The sequence below is a fragment of the Rhamphochromis sp. 'chilingali' genome (genome assembly GCF_963969265.1).
Source record: "Rhamphochromis sp. 'chilingali' genome assembly, chromosome: 4".
Classification (NCBI taxonomy): domain Eukaryota; kingdom Metazoa; phylum Chordata; class Actinopteri; order Cichliformes; family Cichlidae; genus Rhamphochromis; species Rhamphochromis sp. 'chilingali'.
This window is the reverse complement of record NC_137948.1, coordinates 39367540-39391254: the sequence shown is the minus strand read 5'-3', so window position 1 is coordinate 39391254 and position 23715 is coordinate 39367540. Positions and strand designations below refer to the sequence as shown.

The 23715-nt window shown below is 39.8% G+C and overlaps 1 protein-coding gene across 1 annotated transcript; it reads left to right on the top strand.

The window, feature by feature from the left end:
* Positions 1 to 586: 586 nt before the first annotated feature.
* Positions 587 to 9435, top strand: LOC308394890 (mitoferrin-2-like). The gene is made up of 4 exons (XM_080879491.1): positions 587 to 1061; positions 5162 to 5390; positions 5726 to 5782; positions 6201 to 9435. The coding sequence occupies exons 1-4, from the start codon at positions 726 to 728 to the stop codon at positions 6779 to 6781; spliced, it is 1203 nt and encodes a 400-aa protein (XP_080735617.1). The 5' UTR covers positions 587 to 725; the 3' UTR covers positions 6782 to 9435.
* Positions 9436 to 23715: the final 14280 nt, after the last annotated feature.

Below are 23715 nucleotides of genomic sequence, written 5' to 3'. Positions count from 1 at the left end.
GGTGGAATGGGAAATATTTTATTTTTCCGACATATGGGAATTATTTTTATTACAACAACTAAAATCATAATATTAAAAATACATCAGACTATCGTAGAGTGTGTATGTACGATCATACACTAGCAATATTAATAACAATAATAATATGTCTATAACATTTTATAGACTTTTTTTTAATCAAAGACTGTTTATTTTATCTTGAAAAATCAGTAAGTTGTGTTTTCTCCAGATCAAAAAGTCCATATGACATATGATTTTGTCATGTAAAAAAACAATATACCCTTTTGCTGAAGTAAACATATCAGTATTAAAGAAAAATAAAAGAAATCCCACAAATGCCCTAACTTTAAGTGTAGATGTGTTTCGTTCAAGTCTACGTTGATGCGTAATCTGGGACGTCCTGTTCCAGCAGGCCCATACGCGTGATAAAAAGAAGTTACAAAAGACGAGATTTAAACTCCACCCACTTTACCTACCCGCCCAGCCCAAACTGGCTAATTGGAGCGAACTGTCTATGATTGACAGCTAGTCTAGCGAATCAAATTCATTTGTTGGCGTGCAACACTCACAACCAACCCATCCTTCCTCCTGGTTCCCGGTCTCTCTGCAGCTGGCTGCCGCGCACTTTCTATCCCCGGCCTGCATTCATAAGCTGCCGGGAAGAACGCGCCAACAGGCAACCGCCGGATTTGTCCATATCAGTAGGACTAAAGTCACTTACCTGAATGGAAGCGGATGGTTTCATGTCCCGGCGAACGTCGGTGGAAGCAGCGGGCGTCGATAGCCGGGTCACTGGCCCTGCAGCCAGGGCAGAGATTCGATGGTTGGGCGGCAGACTGCTGGGAACATCGGGAGGATTTCATGTCTCATCCAGAATGGCGGGGGAACAGGACTTTGTCTCGGTGTCACATCGGTCTACTCTGGAGACCTTGACTTCTGTCGAGACAGAAATAGACTATGAAGGACTGCCTCAAGGAGTATCCACCAGCACACACATGTTGGCAGGTGCCGTTGCTGGAATCATGGAGCACTGCGTTATGTATCCCGTCGACTGTGTCAAGGTATAAGAGCGATGGAATATAATAGGCTACGAGTTTTAAAGTTTGTCGTGCTCTGTTTTTGCAGCATTGAGGGTAGCAACTGGTTGTATAAAGCCGAATCTGACGCAGGCCTCTTTACAAGCCTGAGCTCGATTAACGCTAGCTTACAAGCTAACAGGGGGTAACCTTGCTAACAGAGGTCAGTTAAATCAGCTACGTTACCTAAACCTAAAATTATAAAACTCAGGATTCTCAGGCGGACGCAGTGGGAAGCTTAATGTTAGTGTGTATGTTTACCTTTACCTAGCTTTGATTTGGAGAGATAACTGATGTGTTAGGCTTGATAGTAGCTCACTGAGGTGCCGTTAGTGTGGTAACCGGCACCTCAGTTTGTCCCAGATTGTTAAAGTTTGTCCCTAACATGCATCCTTTATCGCACAGGGTTTGAAATGTGCATTTTTGGTGTGTTTTCTTTTTTCAATTTCAAGTGGACTCGTAAATTTACACCTTGCTACACAGCACTACTTTCCCACGGGTCCCGATACACTTAAAGAAAGTTATCACTTAACCCATTAACTCCATGGACATTTTGTGTTGCTTTGTCCAAAGCCTTCAATTGTGCTACGTTTTAAGTAAATGGTTAGTATCGTAAAAGTAATCCCGAAGAAAATCCAACAGGCGAGATTTTAGAATTAACTTTGGAGTTCACATATGGTCAAAGTCTGATATCAAAGACGTAACCGTAGAGGACTAAACGGAAGCGATACTGGGGACAGTTGTTGCTTTCATTCATTTGCATTGTTGGAGCTACCTTTATGGTTGTAGACAACATCACTCTTTGCTTTACTTTGGGAAAACACTTTGCAGAAACTGTCAAAAAACCACGGTGAAGAGTTGGCTGTAGTAACTGAGTAACTCATTTGGGTCATTAGTCACTGGAGCAAAAGTCAATGACACACTAGTTAAATGAAGCACTCCTTGGCAGAAGAGGGTGTGGCCCTGTGCACAGGCTTCTTTCTCAGAATAACTGGATGGTTTAGGATTTTCTAACCATGTCTTCCTATGATATAAATGTCTGTGCCAACTGTGAACAGCTGCTTGTCCCATGCTTTAGCTAGAAAAGTTGAGTAGATTTAAGGATTAGAGGAGGAACTGACTAGTCAAATCTTAGCAGTCAAAAAGCATTTCAGCAATCAAGACAGTGTCTTCCTTTGTAAGCTTAGTGCTCAGTATGCGGCCTGTTATTTCCTTTTTGTATCAGGAGATAAAGAAGCAGTAATTCTGTGGTTTCTTATAGCGGTGGTAAATCAAACAAAAGGCTTATTCACTATAAATTCCAAGTTGAAGATTTGGTGAAAACAAGCTCAAGCTTTCCCTTGCAGGACCTTTCATCAGAATCACACCATGATCAGCAGATGTTTGTTGAAAATGTTTTGACTTGCAGATTTGTGGTTATTCCAAATTCTTATTAACAAGGATGTAAATGTGCAATCTGCTGCAGTGACAAGTCCTGTGCAGGTCATTTTAACTGAGCAACATTTGGTAAAAAATGATGTTGATCACTTCCTCATTTTTAGAAAGCCTTTAACAAAAACATAGAGCAATTAACATTCAGACCTAATGTCATTCCTGGTAGGATGTCAGCTACATGTGCTTCGGGTGTTTTAATTTATAAAGGAGACTTTAAGTTGAGAATTTCGTAAGCCTTTCCTGGCCTTATGTGTCTCAAGACTGTGTCGCTCTTCCAGCAACAAAGCTGAAGTAGAAGGAAGTGGATTACAAAACTTTGTGGTTGAATATCTTTTGTCTGAAGGAACTTTGGATTTTCTTTACAGTAAACTTTTAAAGACAACTTCCTTTTACTGCTAAGGTTTGTTTTTTCACAACCTGTTTCCTGCTGCCATCATACGTAGCTGGCCAGCATCTTTATGTAGTACTGATCGTTATGCTTCAGTCTATTCTTCTCACTAAATTCAGTGTCTGTTTCTTCATTGCTTGAAGGCAGGCAGAAAGCATTATCTTACTAAACTGTTTTGGTGAAAGAAGTTTCTTTCACCAAAATAATATCAGGAATTCTTTTTTTTTTTTTTTTTGTAAGCGAGTTTTATTTACTCAATCAACACATAGTTTGAGCTTTTTCATACATAAACGTCTATTTTAAGCTAGGGAAAAAACAAATGCAGACTTTTTCCTGGGTGAACCATTAAAAAAACCTTTTGAAAAAATGGTGAAATATGTTGCAAAATGTTACAAACCTCTGATCCATTTAATCAGACTTTAAAAGGAAGCACTGCTGTAGTTTCTTCAGTATCTACAATTGACCTTGCCCTTTGACTGTTTGAACAAAGCTACCCTGTCTATCTAGTTGGTAGATTTTAATGTTTTTTAGGGTAATGTAGCAACCTAGCAACAGCTGCCAGGTTGCTACATCAGGCCGTCAGAGATGATTGCTTTGATAGCAGAGGTGGCATTTGCTCTTTTGCAGGGCAAATATGACACTAGTGAGTTAGTGGTATACAGTGAAGTAAGGCTGAATACATAAACCGGTGAACTGTTGTCATTTTTTTCACTACCAGCTGCTGCTGTTGTTTGCTGCTCAGTGCTGAGGACGTGGACGTTCTACAACAGTCTTGAATGCACCGCTCACATTGTGGATGGATGAGCACATTCTGTGTGCGTTATCGTTTCCCAGAAGCACAAACCGGGAATGTCCATGTGAACATTTTGCCAAGAGGAAGATGTGCTCTCTGCTCTTCTGTAAAGCAGCTGGAAAAACTTAGGATTGTGACATGTTAGGGGGCTGAAAATATTGCTCATTGCTTTGGCAATCTGTTACTAGGCATGGGCGGCAAGTCTCAGGTCTACCCTGGGGCCTAGTCCCAGTAAGAAAGGCCCAGTCGGAACACCTTACCCCACCTCAGTTGCCTCCTTTTGGTGTGGCAGTGCAGCGGCTGCACTCTGAGCCCCTCCCAAATGACTGAACTCCTCACACTATCGCTAAGAGAAAGCCTAGTTCGCCTTACAGCGAAAGCACATATCCACAGTCTTATTCTTTCGCCTTTTAATTAAACTTTCAATGATAGCATTAACAAAAGATCAGGCCGAGATTGAGGGATTTATAGTGTTTCTCAACAACAACACTCCCTCTGGTGGCAGATGGCTGCATAACAGTAGGACACAACTATTACACAACTATTTACCAGCATTGGGTGTGAAGTAAAAACAACTAGTATATGTGATGCTGACTAGTGACAATAGCGATGATTGGTCGACTTGTCACGCACATCCCTGTCTGTTACTTAGGTGGTCAGATTCATTTATTGTCCACCAGTGAACAGTAGTACTCATTCATGGGCAAAAACACTGATTGAACTCAGATCTAGTTACATTTTCTACAGTGATATGTACTTCCATAAACATTGGATGATTTCCAGTGAAAAGGCTGTTAAAATGACACATACTGCATGATATTTGGACACAGAAGTGAAACCGCGCCATCTTTGTCATCCAACATCATTTGTCTCAATCCTTTACTATATTAGGAGTTGTGGGTTTTGCTGTTTATGACAGGCTTCCTATACTGTCGTCATTTTAAAAAGCTGCAGTTTTCAAAACGCAAGAGCCTCTTCTAAAGATTAAAGTAACTTTGTGTTGCATCAGGAACTGCAGCATCAAATACCCAACATAGTAAGAACCACAAACAGAATAGACGAACCTAAAATTTATCATTTACATGAGTGCTTGCCTACTGCGCCAAATGTCCTGTTAGCTGTTCAGGTTTCCCTGACAGAGGGATAAGTGTTTATAATGGTTATGCTGACAGAAAGGGGCCCTGTAACACTTCCTCCATTTTTATTTTTTTCCTTGTTTGTTGTTTGTTCTCTTTGTTCTTCTGCATCTTTTCTGCAAGAATGCAAAAGTACGCCTGTTAACTTTGAACAAGAAATATCACAATATCCAATTCCAAGTGTTTATAAAATTGAGTGGGCTTAAATAAAAGTTTGTATTTATTTTAAAAATACTTATTATTCCCACCCAGAACGTTAAAAGGTGGGATACAGATTGCAACATTATTTATTTATTTATTCTTTTCAAATTTTTTTTCCTCCCCATTACCTTAGACTCGCATGCAGAGCTTGCACCCAGAGCCGGGCGCACGCTACAGGAACGTGATGGATGCCCTGCGGCAGATTGTACAGACTGAGGGCGTGTGGAGGCCGATCAGAGGCGTGAATGTACTGGCAGTGGGGGCGGGGCCTGCCCATGCTCTCTACTTCGCGTGCTATGAGAAGATAAAGTTCTCGCTCAGTGACACTATACATCCTGGCACCAACAGCCACTTTGCCAATGGTAAGATGTTTCCCAGTCAGCAAATTTTGACTTATAATCAATGGTGCAGAAGTTTGATTGTGTTTTCTTTTTTCTTTCTTTATTTTAAAGAACAGAAGAATAAAGAAACAGGAAATGAATTCAGTAGAATTTGGTAGAAGGAAGTTACACTTGACTCTGTGACTGTTTATTATTGTCAGTTTGATTGTTTGATTGATTAAATTAATTTTTTTTTAAATTAAACTAGAGCCAGTTATGCTAACGTTTTTAACACACTCCTTGTAATGTGTTCAAAATATTTGGAGAGTCAGTGACATCTTGTGGTTAAAACTTTTTTTTTTTTGTCTGTTGTGCAGGAGTGGCGGGCTGCATGGCCACAGTGCTGCACGATGCCATCATGAACCCAGCTGAAGGTAAACTCTCCTCCTCCATCTCTTTGCTTATGTCAGCTCAGCTGATGTGCACGCAGTCACATGTGATGTATTCTGCACAGTAAAGACTTGGTGTTGACCTACTTAAAGAACCTCCGCCTACTTCAGGTCATTATAGACCACGTGGTGTTTCTGTGATTAGGACACTTGGTGGAGCTACAGGCTCAAGCTGCAGACAATAAAAGAGCTTTTTACAACAGACCAGTCTGATGATGACAGTCACACGGAGTTATGCGTTTACTTGAGAAGGCTAACATTTTGTTCTGTGTGAACAATTAATTCTGTGTGAATATGATTGGAGGGATTGATAAGAAATGGTCATTAGATCATAGAAAACACGTGCTTGATCAGGTGTTATTGAATGTGATTGAGGAAGCTGTGTCCTGTCTTTTTCTTTTAGTTGTGAAGCAGCGAATGCAGATGTTTAACTCACCTTATCGTGGCGTGGTGGACTGTGTGAGTTCTCTGCTGAGACACGAGGGCCCAGCTGCTTTCTACCGCAGCTACACCACCCAGCTCACGATGAACGTGCCCTTCCAGGTGCTCCACTTCATGACCTATGAGTACCTGCAGGAGCTTCTCAACCCCCACAGACAGTACAACCCTTCCTCCCACGTTGTTTCCGGTGCTCTTGCTGGAGCCCTGGCTGCTGCTGCCACTACCCCCCTCGATGTCTGCAAGACCCTTCTCAACACGCAGGAGACTCGGGCCATTCACGTGATCCAGGCAGAGGCAGCGACGGGAGCTGGAGCGGTTGCGTCGGCCTCTGGCAGCCGCCAAATCTCTGGCCTGGGCGAGGCTTTTCGGACGGTGTACAGGATGGGAGGCTTTCCAGCCTTTTTTAAAGGCGTCCAAGCCCGGGTCATCTACCAGATGCCCTCTACTGCCATCAGCTGGTCTGTCTACGAGTTCTTCAAATACATCCTCACTAAACGGCAGCATGAGAGAAGGTTGCATGGAGATCGGGATGGAGACAAATAAACGCCTGGAAACACGACTGGGTATTAGCATTTCAGAGGTTTTTTGCACCGTAGCAATCACTGTTATGGGTGGTGATTTCTGAACATCTGAAGGTTAAAAAATTCTTTCTAATTCTTTGAGCAGAAAGTCAGTTATCATCTTGTTTACTGATATCAATTATGATATCTGTTCTAATTCAAAGCGGGTGACTACATTTACAACCAACAAAAGTAGCCTCTCATTATAGAGGGTTGGCAGATGTCCATCTGCAAGAAGATTGCCCTGAAATAACAGGTTCTGGTTCCAATTTTCTTTGAGTTTTTTTTTGTTGTTGTTTTTTTTACTTTTATTAGTGTTTGACCCAACAAACTCTCAACATGGGCATCCAGAAAGGAAATCATTTGTTGTGGCTGAGCAGTGTTTCCCACAGATGTTGTTTCTAGTTGTGGCAGAGAGCGTCTACTGCTAGAGAGTTCCATGTACCCTTTGTTTAACAAATTATTAACACCTCTACAGATATTTTTTTTCCCACTAACTCATGACACCATAAACTTTGGTGCAATCAGCTGCATCGCCAATGAGACTCCGCCTCAATCCCGATGGGTCTCTGGAGCCGACAGCTGCAAAACTCCAGAAACTGTAAATTTGTGTTCATCCTTTAAGAAGTAGCTTAATGATATTGATAACCAGCACAATGGCATAGTTATCAGAAAATCAACTTTCTAAATAAGTGAGAGGGACCACTGGTAAATTGGCTAAGGTGCTGTTCTCTCAAATGACCAGAGAATAAATGAATAAATAAACCCTTGAACGAGTCACCATCAGTGTGTGGGAAGCACTGCTAACACACTGAAGTTAAGTCTGGATTGGTCCCACCCGTTAAGGACCCCCCAACCCCCCTGACTCTTATGTATGTTTGGGGGAAAAAAAAGACTCAGGTTGAAGTGATGGCTTTGAGCTTTAGTTTGAGGGTGTTTATACTCCTAATGAACTTGGTTTTGATTGTAACATTTTATAAATACCCCAGAAAGGGTAAAAAGTCCCACACTGATGGGAAGATGCTAGAATGGCCTTAAATCTCAGCAGGTTAAGTTACTTAAGAGCTGCACTGTGGCTTAGTTAAGACACATCTCCTGACTGCACATGTTGGGGGGGGATGGTTAAAAGCGTTACTGCCATTGCACCCTCTGACCACAGGGGGGTGCAGTGTTTAATTGCCATCCTAAAAACTTGAGGACAATTGGAGATTAGATGAAACTTTTAAAACAAGAACTTGAGCTTCGTAGCTCACAGCCTTGAATAACTTTGAGGGACATCCGGCAGAGCAGTGTTTTGAGGCCAGGTCAGGCCGCCTCTTCATCAGATGCAGACATTTGATTCCTCCGGATCAAAACTTTGTTCTGGTTCATGTCCACAGAGTTCCTTTGAAGGAAGTGTTGTGCAATGTTGTGATGTCCTCTTTTTGCACAGTGTTGGGTTACTGAATCAGTACTGTCAAATGTACAGTAATGCTTGGCTCAAAATAAGTGACTTTAGTGTGGGATCACCTTTATTTTACCTAACCCTCTCTGTCACGTGTGTGACACACAGATTGTTGTTTCTGTTTTGGAAAACAGAATTGGGTTTGGATCGAAGATTTAGCGCTTGAGTGGAACGTGTGTGTGTGCGCGCGTGTAAACTACATTGTTTTGGAGGTCAGTTGTGACTGAGTTTATTTGATCTTAGCACAGCTGTTGTCCTTTAATTGGAAAAACAGTTTGAGGAGGAAAAAAGTATGAATTTATTGGACTTTTTATTTCCTTTGCCAGGGTCATCGTGTCACTTCATGTCTTTGCTCTAGAAAAGTGCTTTTTCTGTTGCAGCCATGAGACCGGGCTTCTGGATTTTTAAACCTTTTTTTGCCCTCATTATCACACGTGGATGTGCAGAAAACCATATCTTTAGTAGAAGCTGTACAAATAAGGTAACAGTTTTTATATCACTGCAGTCATGATTTATTTTTCTTCTGTTTTTCCAGCACTTGAAAAACTTAAAAGTTGTTGTCATATTTAGTGCAGAAAAGCAACTTTGGAAAATAAAGAGAAACCGAGGCAACTATTTAAATACACGCCTACAGTTAGCCGCTATACAGCCACGCACAACTACTACAGAGATCACTGTATAACAGATATAGATTTAATGTTTTTGAAGCCATAAATCTAAAAAAAAATTTTTTTACTAACATGCATAAATAGATTGTTAAAGCTCCAAATATGAGGCTGACTTCTATGCTGAATGATATAAATTTGAACTGTGAGTTTTGTCAACTGTGCTGTAAAAATGCAAGTTTTTGTAGTGCACAAAATCCTCACCTGGATGATAGGGGAAAAACCAAACTGTATTATTTTAAGAGCAGCGACACCTTATGTATCTGTGGAACAAAATAAATAGGTAAAGAGTATTTTGAGTGTGATTGTGGGACTGATCCTCACGTTTCAAAGTTGGGAAACCAAAGACTGAGCAGTAGAGGGGATGAACTGATGGTTTGTCAAATAGCAACACTAATGTGGAACGCTTGTGCGCACTTTGAAAGAGTCGCCTGTATTTTGTGACTTGTAAATAAACTCGCTAAGGCAGCTCCTCGCAGAAGCAGGGACTTCTCTTGGTGCTGGCTCGCCAAGCGCTGAGGCTATCAATGTGTCTGCTGGTCTTATTTTTCCTCACCCTCACATTACAACATCGACACTCCGCTTCAGTATGTGCACAGTCTGGAGACTATTCATCGATAGAGATACCCTCTTTTGGTATTGACTGATACACGCGCGCACACACTCTCTACTGGTCCAAACTTTTATAACACCCCAATTTTTCCAGTTTTTCTATTGAAAATTATACAGTTTAATGTCTCATTGCACAAATAAGCAATTGCAGTTGAACAGAAATGATGGAATCAATTTCTTAGACCAAGATGTATTCTAAACCTTTGACTCATCAAAGTAGCCACCTTTGGCAAATATAACGGCTGAACACACCCGTGGCATTCTTTCGACAATAGAAATGAAATGTTCATAAAGTTCTTCCCATATCTGTTGCAGAAGTTCCCATAAGCATGCGGCACCTGTAGGTTGCTTTGCTTTCACTCTTTTGTCCAGTTAATCCTAAACTAGCTCGATGGGGTTTAGGTATGAGGACTGTGGCACATACTAGAGGGTATACCATGGTGCTGCAGAATGCTCTGGTAGCTGTTTTGTTTCAGGGGGCCCTCTCACTCTGTACAAGTCACCAACCCTGGATCCAGCAAAACAGCCACAGACCATCACACTTCCTCCTCCATGGTTGACAGTTGATGCCACCCACTGTGGAACCATTCTTTCGCCTACTCAACACACATTCATCAGTCCATATGACCTTTTTCTAGTCTTCAGTAGTCCAGTGTCGGTGTTTCATGGCCCAGGCAAGCCTCTTTGTCTTATTCTGACATCTTAGCAATGGCTTTCTTGCTGCCAAACATGCAGCTCGAAGTCTTCTCTTCACAGCTGAAACAGACTTGTTTACTACGACCACTATTAAGCTGTGCTTGATAGTGGTTTGTGCCTGCCAGACCTCTTCCTGTCAGTTTGCCCAGTTTCTGAGAGTCTTTTGATGGTAAAGGAAACAGACTTATTTCTCTGTAGGAAACACCTACCACCTATTTTTAAGTGTTGTGATGGTCTGTCTCTCTTCCATTGTTAATTGCCTTTTTCTCACCAGTTTTGTAGCAACACACTACTTTCTGCAGTACAATACTGTTCAACTCATGCTCACGAGGGAATGGTACCAGAAGTTCAGTAATTCGAGGTGTGATCCTACTGGCTCTTCCACCTCCACACACTGTTATCTCTCTCAGTAATCATAAGTCTGTATTATAACATGAGGTATGTTTTTTTTCTCTCCTCACAGTGTAAAAACATTCATGTTGATAATACGGAAAAACAAAAACCACAAAACTCCCTGAAATGTGCTTTACAATGTGAAATTCATTTGGCTGGTTTCTGAGTTCTTTGAGAAAAAGCTGGAGATTCAAAAGCAAACTGTTTTCCAAGTCTTGCTCGATGCAGGATTTTTAGCTGCTTGACATTTTGGTGCGCCAAGTTAAGGCCCTGCAACCATGTGAAGAAAAACCATATATGGACAAGATCCAGAGGCTGCTTTGGCTCGTCAGAGCCCGTCTATGATGGACTGTGGTAAAGTGGAAATCTTTTCTGTGGTCTCACAAATCAAAATCAGAATTCTTATTCATTTTTCTTCTGGAAATCTTCATTGTCAAGTCTCCATGGGTTAAAGAGAAGTGGGACCATCTGGCTTGACATCAGGACACAAAGCTAAGCGAAATCCATGGAAAGTAAATCTTGCATTTCAGCTGCTTAGGTGTTTTATAGATGGAGGCACGAGGTGCACATATTTGGACTGGTTTAACAGAAATGTTATTTGTGGGAATTCTTGAACATACAAGCTTAAAATGTAAAAGTTGTTTTGAGTTGTGGGTTAATAAGCATGGCATAGGTAATGTGTGATGGTGTCATCACCTCAAATACACAAGCTGGCAGCCAGAGGACATCTTCACCACAGAAGCTCTTGTTTATTACAGGAAAATAACGGCAAATGCATTCTGCACATAATCCAACAGTGTGGCTCTGTAGTAAAGACCTGCGAACTGATAAAAGAATCTCCGTGTTTTTGATCAACTGATAGCATCAAGGAAGACACAGCACTTTCAAAGCAATGGTCTCCTCTGTGTTTATCATATGATCTGTTGTCTCTGTGCTATTTTTAGTTATACACAGGATTTAAATGTCTGTCAAATCACTGCACTATATGCTTTTAACAGTGTCCCAGCCTCTTTGAAATCAAAGTTGTATCATTTATCATTTATTATTTATTATTTATTTATATAACACATTTAATTATAACAGCAAAGTTGCCCAAAGTGCTGTACAAAAATACAAAATAACTAGTAAAGTAACTTATAATATTAGTAACAAACATCAAATACCAAATAACGCTCCTACTGTATTAAAAGCCAGTGAGAAAAAAAAGGTGTTTTAAGATAAGATTTAAAAAGATTGACAGTAGGAGCCTGTCTGATGTGAGGGTAGATTATCCCACAGTTTAGGCACTACGACCCCAAACGCTCGATTGCCTCTGTGAACCAGCCTCGACCTTGGTATGGCTAAAAGCAAAAGATAATTTGATCTAAGAGATCTAGAGGGCGCATAAGGCTAAATACCCAGGAGCCTGTCCATTCAGGGCTTTGTAAGTCAACAATAACCTTTTTAAATCAATTTTGAAGTGAACAGGGAGCCAGTGAAGACGGGCAAGCATGGGGGAAATATGTTCACATCTTTTCAGAAGCTGCAGCATTTTCGACCAACTGCAGTCTTGCAAGGCAGGTCTGGTTAACTCCAACATATAAGGAGTTGCAATAGTCCAGCTGGGATGTAATAAAAGCATAAAAGCATGGATTACCCATTCAAAGTTTTAAAAAGATAAAAAAAAATATTTGTATGACGCTAAACCACTGGAGAGGTTTGGTGAATGAAAAAAAAACATGTTCCAAGTTTGAGAAGTAATGCAATAGTGGAACAGATTGTGGGAACATCATCCATCCATTCATCCGTCCATTTGTTTAGTGTGGTTTATCTGGGTTCAGGGCATGGGGGCAGGAGTCTAAGCAGAGAAGCCAGCAGTCCTTCAGCCCATGGAAAATGAAACCTTACGTAACAAACTACTATATGTAGCTTGCCATCACCAGTGTGTGAATGTGTGTGTGAATATGTGTGTGAATGTGTGTGTGAATGGGTGGATGACTGAATGTGTAAAGCGCTTTGGGGTCCTTAGGGACTAGTAAAGCGCTATACAAATACAGGCCATTTACCATTTATATGAAGTTGTTAAGATGGGTTCATTAGGTCACATGACATTGCTCATCTGTAATTGTATCATTAAATCTGAACAGAATCTACATATTTTGGAGCACAGAGGTCTGTGTGTCCAACTGGGCTGTTCACATTTTCCATCAGATGGCTCTATGGTAGGAGTCTGGATGCTAATTTGGACCTGTTAGCTTCTCAATTATAAGATTAAAAATGTTTAAGTAAGAGTGAGAGAACATTTGATGTTTTCAGAATCACTTTTATTTGACTGAACATCATTTGAAATGGGATTGTGAGAGATATCAGAGCTGTGAGAATCTGGATATTAAACTACACTAAGTGATGTTTGGGAGAGGGGAGTGTGGGGAGTAGCATGATAGTGGAAGTGATTCATGAAAACAAAACTTCACGTTGAGCAAATAAGGGATACATAAAGGGTTTCTCATCTCAACTCATCATTTCTATAGCACAACTTCTACAAAGGAGGTGTGGCAATATATTGTTAGTATGCTGGATGTACATTTGCAATAAAACAGAAAAAAACCCAACTTAATTTGTTATTGTGCACATAAATTAGAACAAAATCGATGGAAAATGTGGTCTGCATCTTTTATTTACCTGTTTTCTGCTAATGTTTGTTGTGAATGCTTAAAAATAAGTAAAATGAACATTCTGAAACCATCTTCATGATCTTTGGCTTGCAGGAAATTTTGTTAATAAGAAATAATGAAGGGCCAACAAAGAAATGGCATAAATCATCATTCTGGAATACATGAAACACACATAGGACGTCCTCTTCACTTTGAGTAATGAACCTTTTTACTGCAGGAGGTGGTCCAGATTAAGCTGACTGACAGAAAGCAGCTCCTCCACCTTCCCTGCGCAGATCCCGTTTCACTCCAGCCCCCATGTTTGTTGTCATTCCCTGTGGCCTACAAGCTAAAATGTTGTCTCTTCATGTCTCTCATCTCGCTTTACCCCCTACCATCCCTTTTCTCCCTCCATTGTTCTTTTTCGGCATCATTGCCGTGAGATGTAAGGGGATCTGTTAAGTTGGACAGGAAGGTCTTGGCAAGTGAGGTCACTCCGGGCACACGGCAGCAGGTCTGGTCAGAGCCAAGGTCAACATCAGGCGTGTGCGTAGATGAAAAGACAAACGAGGTGGCTTAAACCCAGCTCACATTCTGCAAATCCCTCAACCAGTCACCCATGTGTGAGTGTATTTGGGTGAAAAAGGACAGACGGAGGAGAGATTTGGTCTAACAACACACTCTTTCTCTCGCTTGATAAACGATGTGACAGTGATGTGTAAATGTGGGATGAGCTTCTAATCTCTCCATCGGTGACGCTCCGCCTGCAGGTCATACAAACAGAGACAATGGCACACTTCACACAACTGTAGCAATTGATATAAACAGTATTAATCATAATTCTTTTGGCAGTGTGGGGGCTGCTCTGCACCTGTTTTACACCTGGAAGTGTGCAGAAGAACACTCCCTAAAACCCACTGAGGATGATAAATATAAGTTCACAGATATGTTTGCCTTCATATGCAACATCCACTCTGAAAACTGGCAATTTAGCATATTTGGTCCATTTTTAAAAGATAAGTGAACATTTTTTTTCTTTTCTTTCTCATTAGCCTTGGTTTCTAATATAGTGCTGTTCCTGTGAAGCACTTTGTAACACAGATTTGGAGAAAGCGCTGTATAAGTGCCCACTTCTTTTTCATCATTATTGCAACTTCCCCCTCCTGCCTGGATCATGCTACACGCAAATATTAAAACAAAGAAGATCTGTTATACAAGATTGATTTCACAGTCTGGGTTGTGTGTTTGCATGACTTCTGTTAGTTCAAGAAAACACACAATCCAATCGCCAACCACTTTATTAGGTACACCTTGCTAGCACTGAGTTGGACCTCCTTTTTGGTTTCACAACTTGATACTTTGTGGCACAGATTCAACAAAGCTTCGGAAACACTCGTCAGGAATTTTGGTGCAGATTTATTAGTTGCACATCCATGATTGAGATCTGGTGACTGTGGAGGCCTTATGAGTACAGTGAACTCATTGTTGCGTTCAATGAACCAGTTTGAGATAATGGTGCATTATCCTGCTGGAAGCAGCCATCAGAAGATGGGTACACACCAGATAGGGGCGACTTGATCTATACTTAGGTAGGCTGTTGTGTTTAAACAATGCTCAATTGGCTGAAAGTGTGCAAAAATAAAACCCCACATCATTACATTACCCACACCAGCCTGAACTGCTGGATCCAGAATGGATCAATGCTTTCATGTTAATTATGCCATATGACTGTCGCAGCAGAAATTGAGGCTCATCAGACCAGGCCAATATTCTGCTGTCCAGTTTTAGTAAACCTGTGTGAACTGTAGGTTCAGTTTCCTGCTGTTGGCTGACAGGTATGGCATATGCAGAGTGTGGTCTTCTGCTGCTTTAAGGCTGGATGTGTTGTGCATTCAAAGATGCTCTTCTGCATAGCTTGGTTGCAACAAGCTGTTATTTGAGTTACTGTTGCCGTCCTGTTGACTCAACACTGGAATGTCAGCAGGGTGTCTTGACCATATCCACATGACCATATCCGCATTGGATTAGCGCACGTTACTGACATTTGCATTAACGTGCAGTTGAACAGGTGTACTTAATGAAGTGGCTCGTTAATACAATTATGCTGTGTGTTCCAGACTTACAATTATGATTGCATGTTGTGTTGTCAACCTGTCGTCAAGCAAAATGAAAGTCAAGCCAAACTGAATGATTTTTCACAGCTTTAAAGAAACCCTGAAGTGTGACCTGTGTGTATGCGATAAAATACCTTCTCCATTTCTTTCTTTCTTTACTTCTTTTATGTACTGTTTTGTGTGGATCTCAGCAGCAAATATTACAACCTCAGTGATGATGATAGAAATTACAGCGATGAGGAGTGTAAGACTGGTAGACTATACCGATAGTTTACCAGTATAAACAATATGAATGAACAAAGTAACTGCAGCTTCCCAGACATAATAAAACTAAACGGATTCAACACAAACAACAGATGTTCAGAAGCCTTTGGTGTTTACAGTGTAGATTCAAATGAAAACAGAAATCTTTTAAGTAAATTGAAATAATATTTTTACGTTTTGCAAACATGAACATGACAGTTTTGTTTAGTTTTAACAGCTGAGGCTTTTTTTTTCTCCTCTGACCAGCTGTAATAGCACCCTCAGCTTATTGCTCTACCTCTTGATTTACCAATCAAGGACTGGATTTGATTTTCCTTTTCTTTTTAATATGGTAAATGGTAAATGGCCTGTATTTATATAGCGCTTTACTAGTCCCTAAGGACCCCAAAGCGCTTTACATATCCAGTCATCCACCCATTCACACACACATTCACACACTTAATAAAACACACTTCAGCTGTGTGAACCTGCACCGTGTCTCCTTCCATGGAGCAGCAAGAGGTGGAGGGACAACGTAAGAGACCCGCTTAGTATGAGATCTGCAGATTTTGATGGCTTAACCATGATGAGAATGGCACCTGTCATCATTGAACAGTGTGATGATGTAGGCTCATTGTAATTATTCCCACTGGGATTTTAGGTTGAAAATGCAATTATGCAGAGTGGCTGTAACTCAGGAGGTAGCGCAAAAAAATGTAAGTGCAAAGAATGCATTTATTTGCCAAGACTTTAAACCTGCATTTAAATTCAAATTATTAAAAAACAAACAAACACACAAAACAACCAAAAACCAACAGCATGCTGAAAGGTTTTGTATGTTAAAAGTGCCTTGACTGGGATTACTTAATTTTAACACTTAATCTCCCCACTGGCTTATCTTTTTTGATTTTGCACGCACTTTGTACAAAGGTAAACTACTGTGCAGCATTTAAGCATCATCATGTACTTGTAATTAAAATTTTTAAAGACATCAGGTTGAGTTTTATCAGCAACACCTGGACATCAGCTGATGTTGACGTATTACTTCATTCTCTTTTCCTGTCCTGATTTTCCCAGCTGGTGCAGAACTGGAATTAATGATTCTAATGATTTTTAGTGACACACACACACACACACACACACACACACACACACACACACACACACACACACACACACACACACACACACACACACACCACAATTTATGTGTGTTATTGTAAACCCTGACAGTTTAGGATAAATCTCAGTGGGTTGCATTGGATAAACACCGTATACTCGTGTATCTTCCCAGAAACATAACGTTTTAGACCCAGAAAGCTGCACCAGTGAATGGATAAATGTGGATCACAGCATAAATATTTAGATATCTCGGGCTGATGGACGAGCCAAAGCCGTTCTCTTGGCTGGCCTTCATCCCGTCTCCCACCCCAGGACACAGGAAACCAGTTAAAAAGACATTTGCAAACATCCACATTGCAAAATCTATTACACTGACGTCAGTAAGCATTACATGAACTGACAGACTGAGAAGACACTGTGCAGTCTCCCAAGAGCACTTATTCACTAGAGCTTGTAGGTGTCATCTATTCAATTGGTGGATAGCTCATTTTAAAGATGAACTCCCACAGGCTGCAAGATGAGCACACAGGAGTCTCTTGTGCTATTCAGCAGTTGTTTTAATAAAAGCATAGTTTTGCTGCAACATCATACGTTTTCAGTACATTCTCTATGTAATCTATGTAATTTTTTTCTTGCTTGTTTTTCTCTTGAACGTTGGTTAACTTTAGCCCTACAGTGTGGACCTTTAATGAAAAAGAACTCCAAAATGGAAAAAGCTCTTGTAGATTGTTATCTTTTGTACGGGACTTCTGTCTCAGCGCTTTCTGTAAACTGTTTTTCACATATAGAAAATAAAAGTAAATACTGCAAAAAAGCTAATAACCTCTTTCCCCATTCTGAACTCTCCAGCTTTACCTCATAGGTCAGTGCTGTCAAGATAACTTACTGTTGTTCTACAGTTTAAATTCATGTGTTTAAGTTTGCCCAATTTGAACTTGACATGAAAGATTAGTGCAGAATTACTTCACCCCTACGAGTGAACTGATCATTTTCATCACACTAACATGAACTAATTTTGCTGTGAAATGTCACAGCCTAGTGTGAAAAAGTGCAGCCCTCTGAGCTTTAATAGAGCCAATCCAGTGATGCAGCCGTAGTGCCAAAAAATATGAGCCAAAAAAAGCAGAGCCAAAACTTGAACCAGGAAAGTTATCCTGCAAAACCAGGACTTTCCTTGTGCGACGGATTGGCAAAATTCCAGGAGGTAGGTGCTGAGACAGGTTTCAGTCTCCTGCGACCCTGGATGGATGCTACTTACCTCACAACTCTTCCATCAAACAATAAATTATCTGCAGTCTTATGATTAGACTTCAGTGTAACGTGTCAGAATCAGGCTGTATTCACAGTGCTTCACTGGTTCCATTTTGTCATGATACACGCTTATGCTGAAATGGATTCAATTCATTTTTCACCTCAAAGGGCTACACAGAGTATTCCATAATGACAAAGGGAAAAACATTTGCTGGAATTTCTTGTAAATTTATTAAAAATAAAAAACAAAAATATCTCATGTAGGTTTTCACATCCTTTGCTCGTACTTTGTTGAAGCTCCTTTGAAGACCTATTTTTGGGCAGATTCTCTCATTCCTCTTTGCAGAACCTCTCAGGCTCCCTCAGATTGGATGAGGAGTATTTTCACATGCCTCCAGAGATATTCAATCAGCTTCAAGTCTGGGTTCTGGCTGGGCCTGGCACTCTGGGGCAAGTTATCACTGAGGATGTCTGTCCAGTCCTCTTTACCCGAGCCCTGAGTGGTTTCCCAGTTCCTGCTGCTGAAAAACATTCCCACAGCATGATGCTGCCACCACCATGCTTCACTGTAGGGATGGTATTGGCCAGTTGATAAGCAGTGGTTTTCCTCCAAACATGGTGCTTGGCATTCAGGCAAAAGAGTTCAATCTTTATTTCATCAGACCAGAGAATTTTTTTTCATAATCCTTCAGATGCCTTTTGGAAATTATATGCAGGATGTAATGTGCCTTTTACTGAGGAGTGGCTTCTGTCTGGCCTGGATGGATCCCACTTTGCTCGTTGGGACTTTCAGTGAAATTGTTCTATACCCTTCCCCGGATCTGTGCCTTGATAGAATCCTGTCTTGGAGGTCTATAGACAATCAATCCAACTTCATGAACTTTATGATTTAATTAAGTTTTGGACTGCCTGTCGTCAGCACAGAGACAGATTAAACAGGCTAGCAGACTTTAATCCACACATCAGTAAAGATAAGTCATAGACAGGTACAGGTTTGAGAAAATGACTGAATGCAAGAGAGACAAGCAACTACTTCAGATGCAAGTTTATTTTTTATGAGTAGCCACTTTCATGGCAGAGGACTGGACTGGTGTAAAATGGGTGTAGCAAAAGAATTATTTAGAAATAAGTCACATAATAATTTGATTTGTAAGATTGTGATCAGCTGACCTGTCCTGGTACTGCAATATTAACAGCTCTTTGTTGGTTGAGCCAACTGAATTAAACAAAATATGAGCCGATGTTTCACTTGCTGCAACTTCTTGACAGTATAAAGCAAAGTATAAAGTATAAAAAAGTAAAATACTGAGTGAATCTAATGAGTGTCATCATCTTAAATGGAAATTGATATCATCTATTTAGAATAGAATAGAATAGAATAGAATAGAATAGAATAGAATAGAATAGCCTTTATTGTCATTGTACAGAGTACAACGAAACTGGAGTGCCACTCCCTTGGTGCAAGTTTCAATAATAAATATAAATGTAAAATATAAAAAGTACAAAAAAACAATTGTAAGTACTCAAACAATATTATGTACAATATATACAGGATAGCAGCATTAATATAATGACAGTATGAATAGCAGCATAATATAATGACAGTGACGGTATGGAATAGGTTCAATTGTTTTTGTGCTTATTTACTACGGTGGTAGCTCTGGGAAAGAAGCTATCCCTGAATCTGTTTGTCCTGGTTTTATGTGACCATACCATCGACCTGACCATAATAGTTCAAACAGTTGGTTGCTGGGGTGAGAGTGATCCTTGAATATATTGCCAGCTCTGCTGAGGTACCGAGAGTTTGCAGTGACCTCCAGGCTGGGCAGAGAGCAGCCAGTGATCTTCTGGGCTGTGTTGATGACCCTCTGCAGTACTTTCCTGTCTGCAGCTGAGCACCCTGCATACCATGTTGTTATGCCGTACGTTAGGATGCTCTCTATGGTGGCTCTGTAAAATGTCACCAGCAGCCTCTCCTCCAGGTTGTTCCTCCTGAGCACTCTCAGAAAGTGGAGACGCTGCTGGGCCTTTTTAACCACCACCGTGGTATTTGCAGTCCAGGAGAGGTCATCAGAGATCTGCACGCCCAGAAACCTCATGGAGTGTACCCTCTCCACACAGCTCCCGTGAATGTAAAGTGGGGCCGTGTCTGCTCTGCCCTTCCTGAAGTCCAAGATAAGTTCTTTAGTTTTCGTGGTGTTCAGTTGGAGGTTGTTAACTGAACACCACTCAGTCAGTCTGTTGACCTCATCTCTGTAGTCCGACTCATCCCCCCTTGAGTCGGACTACAGAGATGAGGCCAACAGACTGACTGAGCAACAGACTGACTTTACAAGCAAAGTTTGAATAAGAATATGTTTTTGGGTTTTACTTTTTTTTTTGCAGGATATTTTACAAAAACATTGTTCAGGAACACGTCATGTATAGGTAAAAAAAAGATTTAAAAACTTTAAAATTATTTATATGACAGTAGGATTTAAAATGCCACTTGCTAAGCCGTCCTTAACTTTAAAATAATTACTCATCATCTTCTCCTGTCCTCCTTTTTCTGTCTTCATTCATACATCTATGTGGCACATTAATGTTTTTATTTTATTTACCTTTTTATTTATAGAACAATTGCACATTAACCCCGAACCATGAAATAATTGCCAAAAATGCAATTTTTTTTCAAACTGGAGATTTTCTTTAAAAAATTAAATCTATTTGCATATATGAGTTTTAATTGGTGTCATTTTTGCTACAGCCTTTTTGAAATAGAGATCTCAAAAGTCAAGCATCAAAAAACATGATAGACTTGGCGTTACAGCTAACTGACCCATTTAGTGACAAATTGTAAAGAAGCTGTGCATTTGAAAAGATCTCACCAACAAAAAGGGAAATAAAGAAGAAAATTATGTTTATATTTGCTCTTCTTCTACAGCTAGCCGCTGACGTACTGCAACTTTACATCTGCACCATGAAGAGTCCACAGGTGAAGGAACCACTACAACAGGAATGAGAAGGATGTTTCTGGGCTGTCAGCGTGTTGTGATATGTCATTATATTCTTATTAGTGAGCAAGTATTTTCATGCTCTCACTGAAAGTAACGCCATGATTCTCACAAAAAATAAACTCATCTGAAAGTAATATGCACTCATTTGAAGATGCTGCACATTAAAAAGTAAATTCATTAAAAAGATCTGTTAAAAAAAACAACAACTTACATTGTGCTTTTAAAAAATGATTTTCCATTTCAATTTTAAAGGATTTCACACATTAAATGTGACCATCTACAGAAACCTACTTAAGAAATGGATGATGTACTGGCTGAATTTTTTTGTTCCAATTTTGTACAAGTAAACTACACAATCAGAGGTCATTAAGCTCATTGCATTTCTTCTTTTTTTTTTAAACATTTATTTATTGGTTTTAACCGGTTTTACACGGTGCACCGTGAGCAAAAAAAAAAAAAAAAAAAAAAAAAAAAAAAAAAAAAAAAAATATATATATATATATATATATATATATATATATATATATATATATATATATATATATATATATATATATTAAAATTAAATAAATAAAATAATAAATGAAAAATAATAAAGTAAAAGTAAAATAAAATAAATAAATACAAACAAAACCACAACAACAACAGAAACAACATAATAATAGAAACAAAAACAAAGCAAACCATAACAAAAGGGAAGGACAGATATACAAATCAAGTTAGAGTTTCAGGCTGTTAAGTCCACAGTGTATACGTTGCAGCTCTCCAGAAAGTTGTAGTATTTAGACCATAGCGCCCAAAACTTGTCCAGTTTATTCCTTAATGTATAAGTTATTTTCTCCATAGATAGTATAGATGTCAGTCCATTAAGCCATTGAGATAATCCACATATTTTTTGATTTTTCCAACACATAGCAATACAGCGCTTGGCTTCCAAAAGTCCAATCGTTAACAGAGCTCTATTGTTTGCAGCAGGTACAAAATTATTCGGGTATATATTTAAAATACATATTTTAGGATGAAGTGGAATCACATCACCAATGATTTGACTCAACAGATTTATTACCTTTTCCCAAAAGATTTTCACATGTGGACACTCCCATATACAGTGAAATAAAGTGCCCCTGTCCACTCCACACTTAATACAGGTGTCTGGGATGTTTGAGTTAAAATGATGCATTTTTGACGGAGTAATATGTTGTCTTGTTAACCATTTATATTGAAGTAGCACATTAATTGTCTGACTCTGGGCCAAGGAGCATGATTTATACCACTCATCATCAGATATGTTCATTTGCAAATCATTCCTCCAAGCCTCTAAAATAGACTGTGTTGATTCTTTGGAATTTTCCATAAATAATTTGTTCAATGCAGAAGCTTGGCCTCTCCCATTTAGATGCTTTATAACTGTGTTCTCTAGAGAGGAGTAGGTGGGGATTTCTAAGCTGTTACCTTGTGTGGTTAAGATAAAATTTCTTAATTGAAGAAATTAAAAAAAATGTTTGACAGGAATAGAAAAAGTACTTCTAAGTTGTTCGAAAGACATAAGAGTATTATTCCTAAATATATCAGACACTTTTCTTATACCTTGATCGAACCAAAATTTAAAACCTGCATCCGCCCTACCAGGAAGAAAGTTGTTATTTCCAAATATCGGAGTAAACCTATCATTACATTTCTGGATCTGTAAGACTTGTAGAAATATGAGCAAGAACAAAATTGCGACTTTGCTTAGACATCACTGTGTATCACACCCTCCCTGTAGCTGCAGGTAAGTCTACTCATAGAACTATAATAAAAATATGTGATTTTACTGAATACTATAAAAGCTAAATGACTGGTAGAAGGCGTCATGTGGATCAAACTATATGAAACATCCAATTTTGACTAAATGAAAACATGTCAGTAAACCATTTGATATGATTCTTATTTCTCAGTGTGACCCTTTGGAAAATGAATTCGGCACCCCTGCACTCAGGAAAGCTGACAACTTGTGCATCTCTTTTGCACCATTTTGATGTGTAAACATGGGCAATTTGAACAAAATAAAGTTTATTTAAACTTCATTTACCTTACCTTTACCTTTAAACTAACTTAGCGCATCGTGTAATCTGTTCTAGACAAGACTGACACAACTCTCTAACCCATACGTCTCAGATTTGAATAATAAAGCCATCAACTGGAATATGAAAGAATAGTTTCAAATGCAAGTGAGTCATTTTTCCTCTGTAGGCTCTGTGTTTAAAAAAATGCATACAGCTGTGATAAATTTCCTGACTCATGAAATCTGATTTTCTGATAAACTTTGAGGTTTACGCCCCCCCCACCCCAGTCAATCCTGCTTTGTAACACAAGACTCAATTTGGGCAGAGATCCCTTAATGAAGGATGGGTGCTTGAGTCACTTCTACTGTTGCAGACACAAAGTCTGAGTCATTATTTGAGAGAGCCAGAGAAATCCGGGGGGGGGGCTCATCTTTGCCCCAGGACCCTGGGGCAGCTGTTATACAAGCTTGAGCAGTAGCGACAATGCAGCAATAGCAGCAGTGGTAATTTTATTCACTGCATCACTACTACACTGTAGTAGGAGTAGCAGGCACAGTAACTGTAATAATATTACTGTACACAGCGAGCTTATAGCTGCACTCCTGAGTACCTGAGTAGACCTATAAGCTTAAATGTTCATGTGGCCTGTCTGGGCCTGTCAGTGCTCGGCGCTGCAGCCTGAGCGGTCTGCTAATGGGAGGAG

Coding starts and splice junctions, on each gene's coding strand:
- LOC308394890 (XM_080879491.1), top strand. CDS start 726: ATGGAAGCGGATGGTTTCATGTCCCGGCGAACGTCGGTGGAAGCAGCG. Junction 5,391..5,725: donor CAACAGCCACTTTGCCAATG/GTAAGATGTTTC, acceptor TCTGTTGTGCAG/GAGTGGCGGGCTGCATGGCC. Junction 5,783..6,200: donor CATCATGAACCCAGCTGAAG/GTAAACTCTCCT, acceptor TTTTTCTTTTAG/TTGTGAAGCAGCGAATGCAG.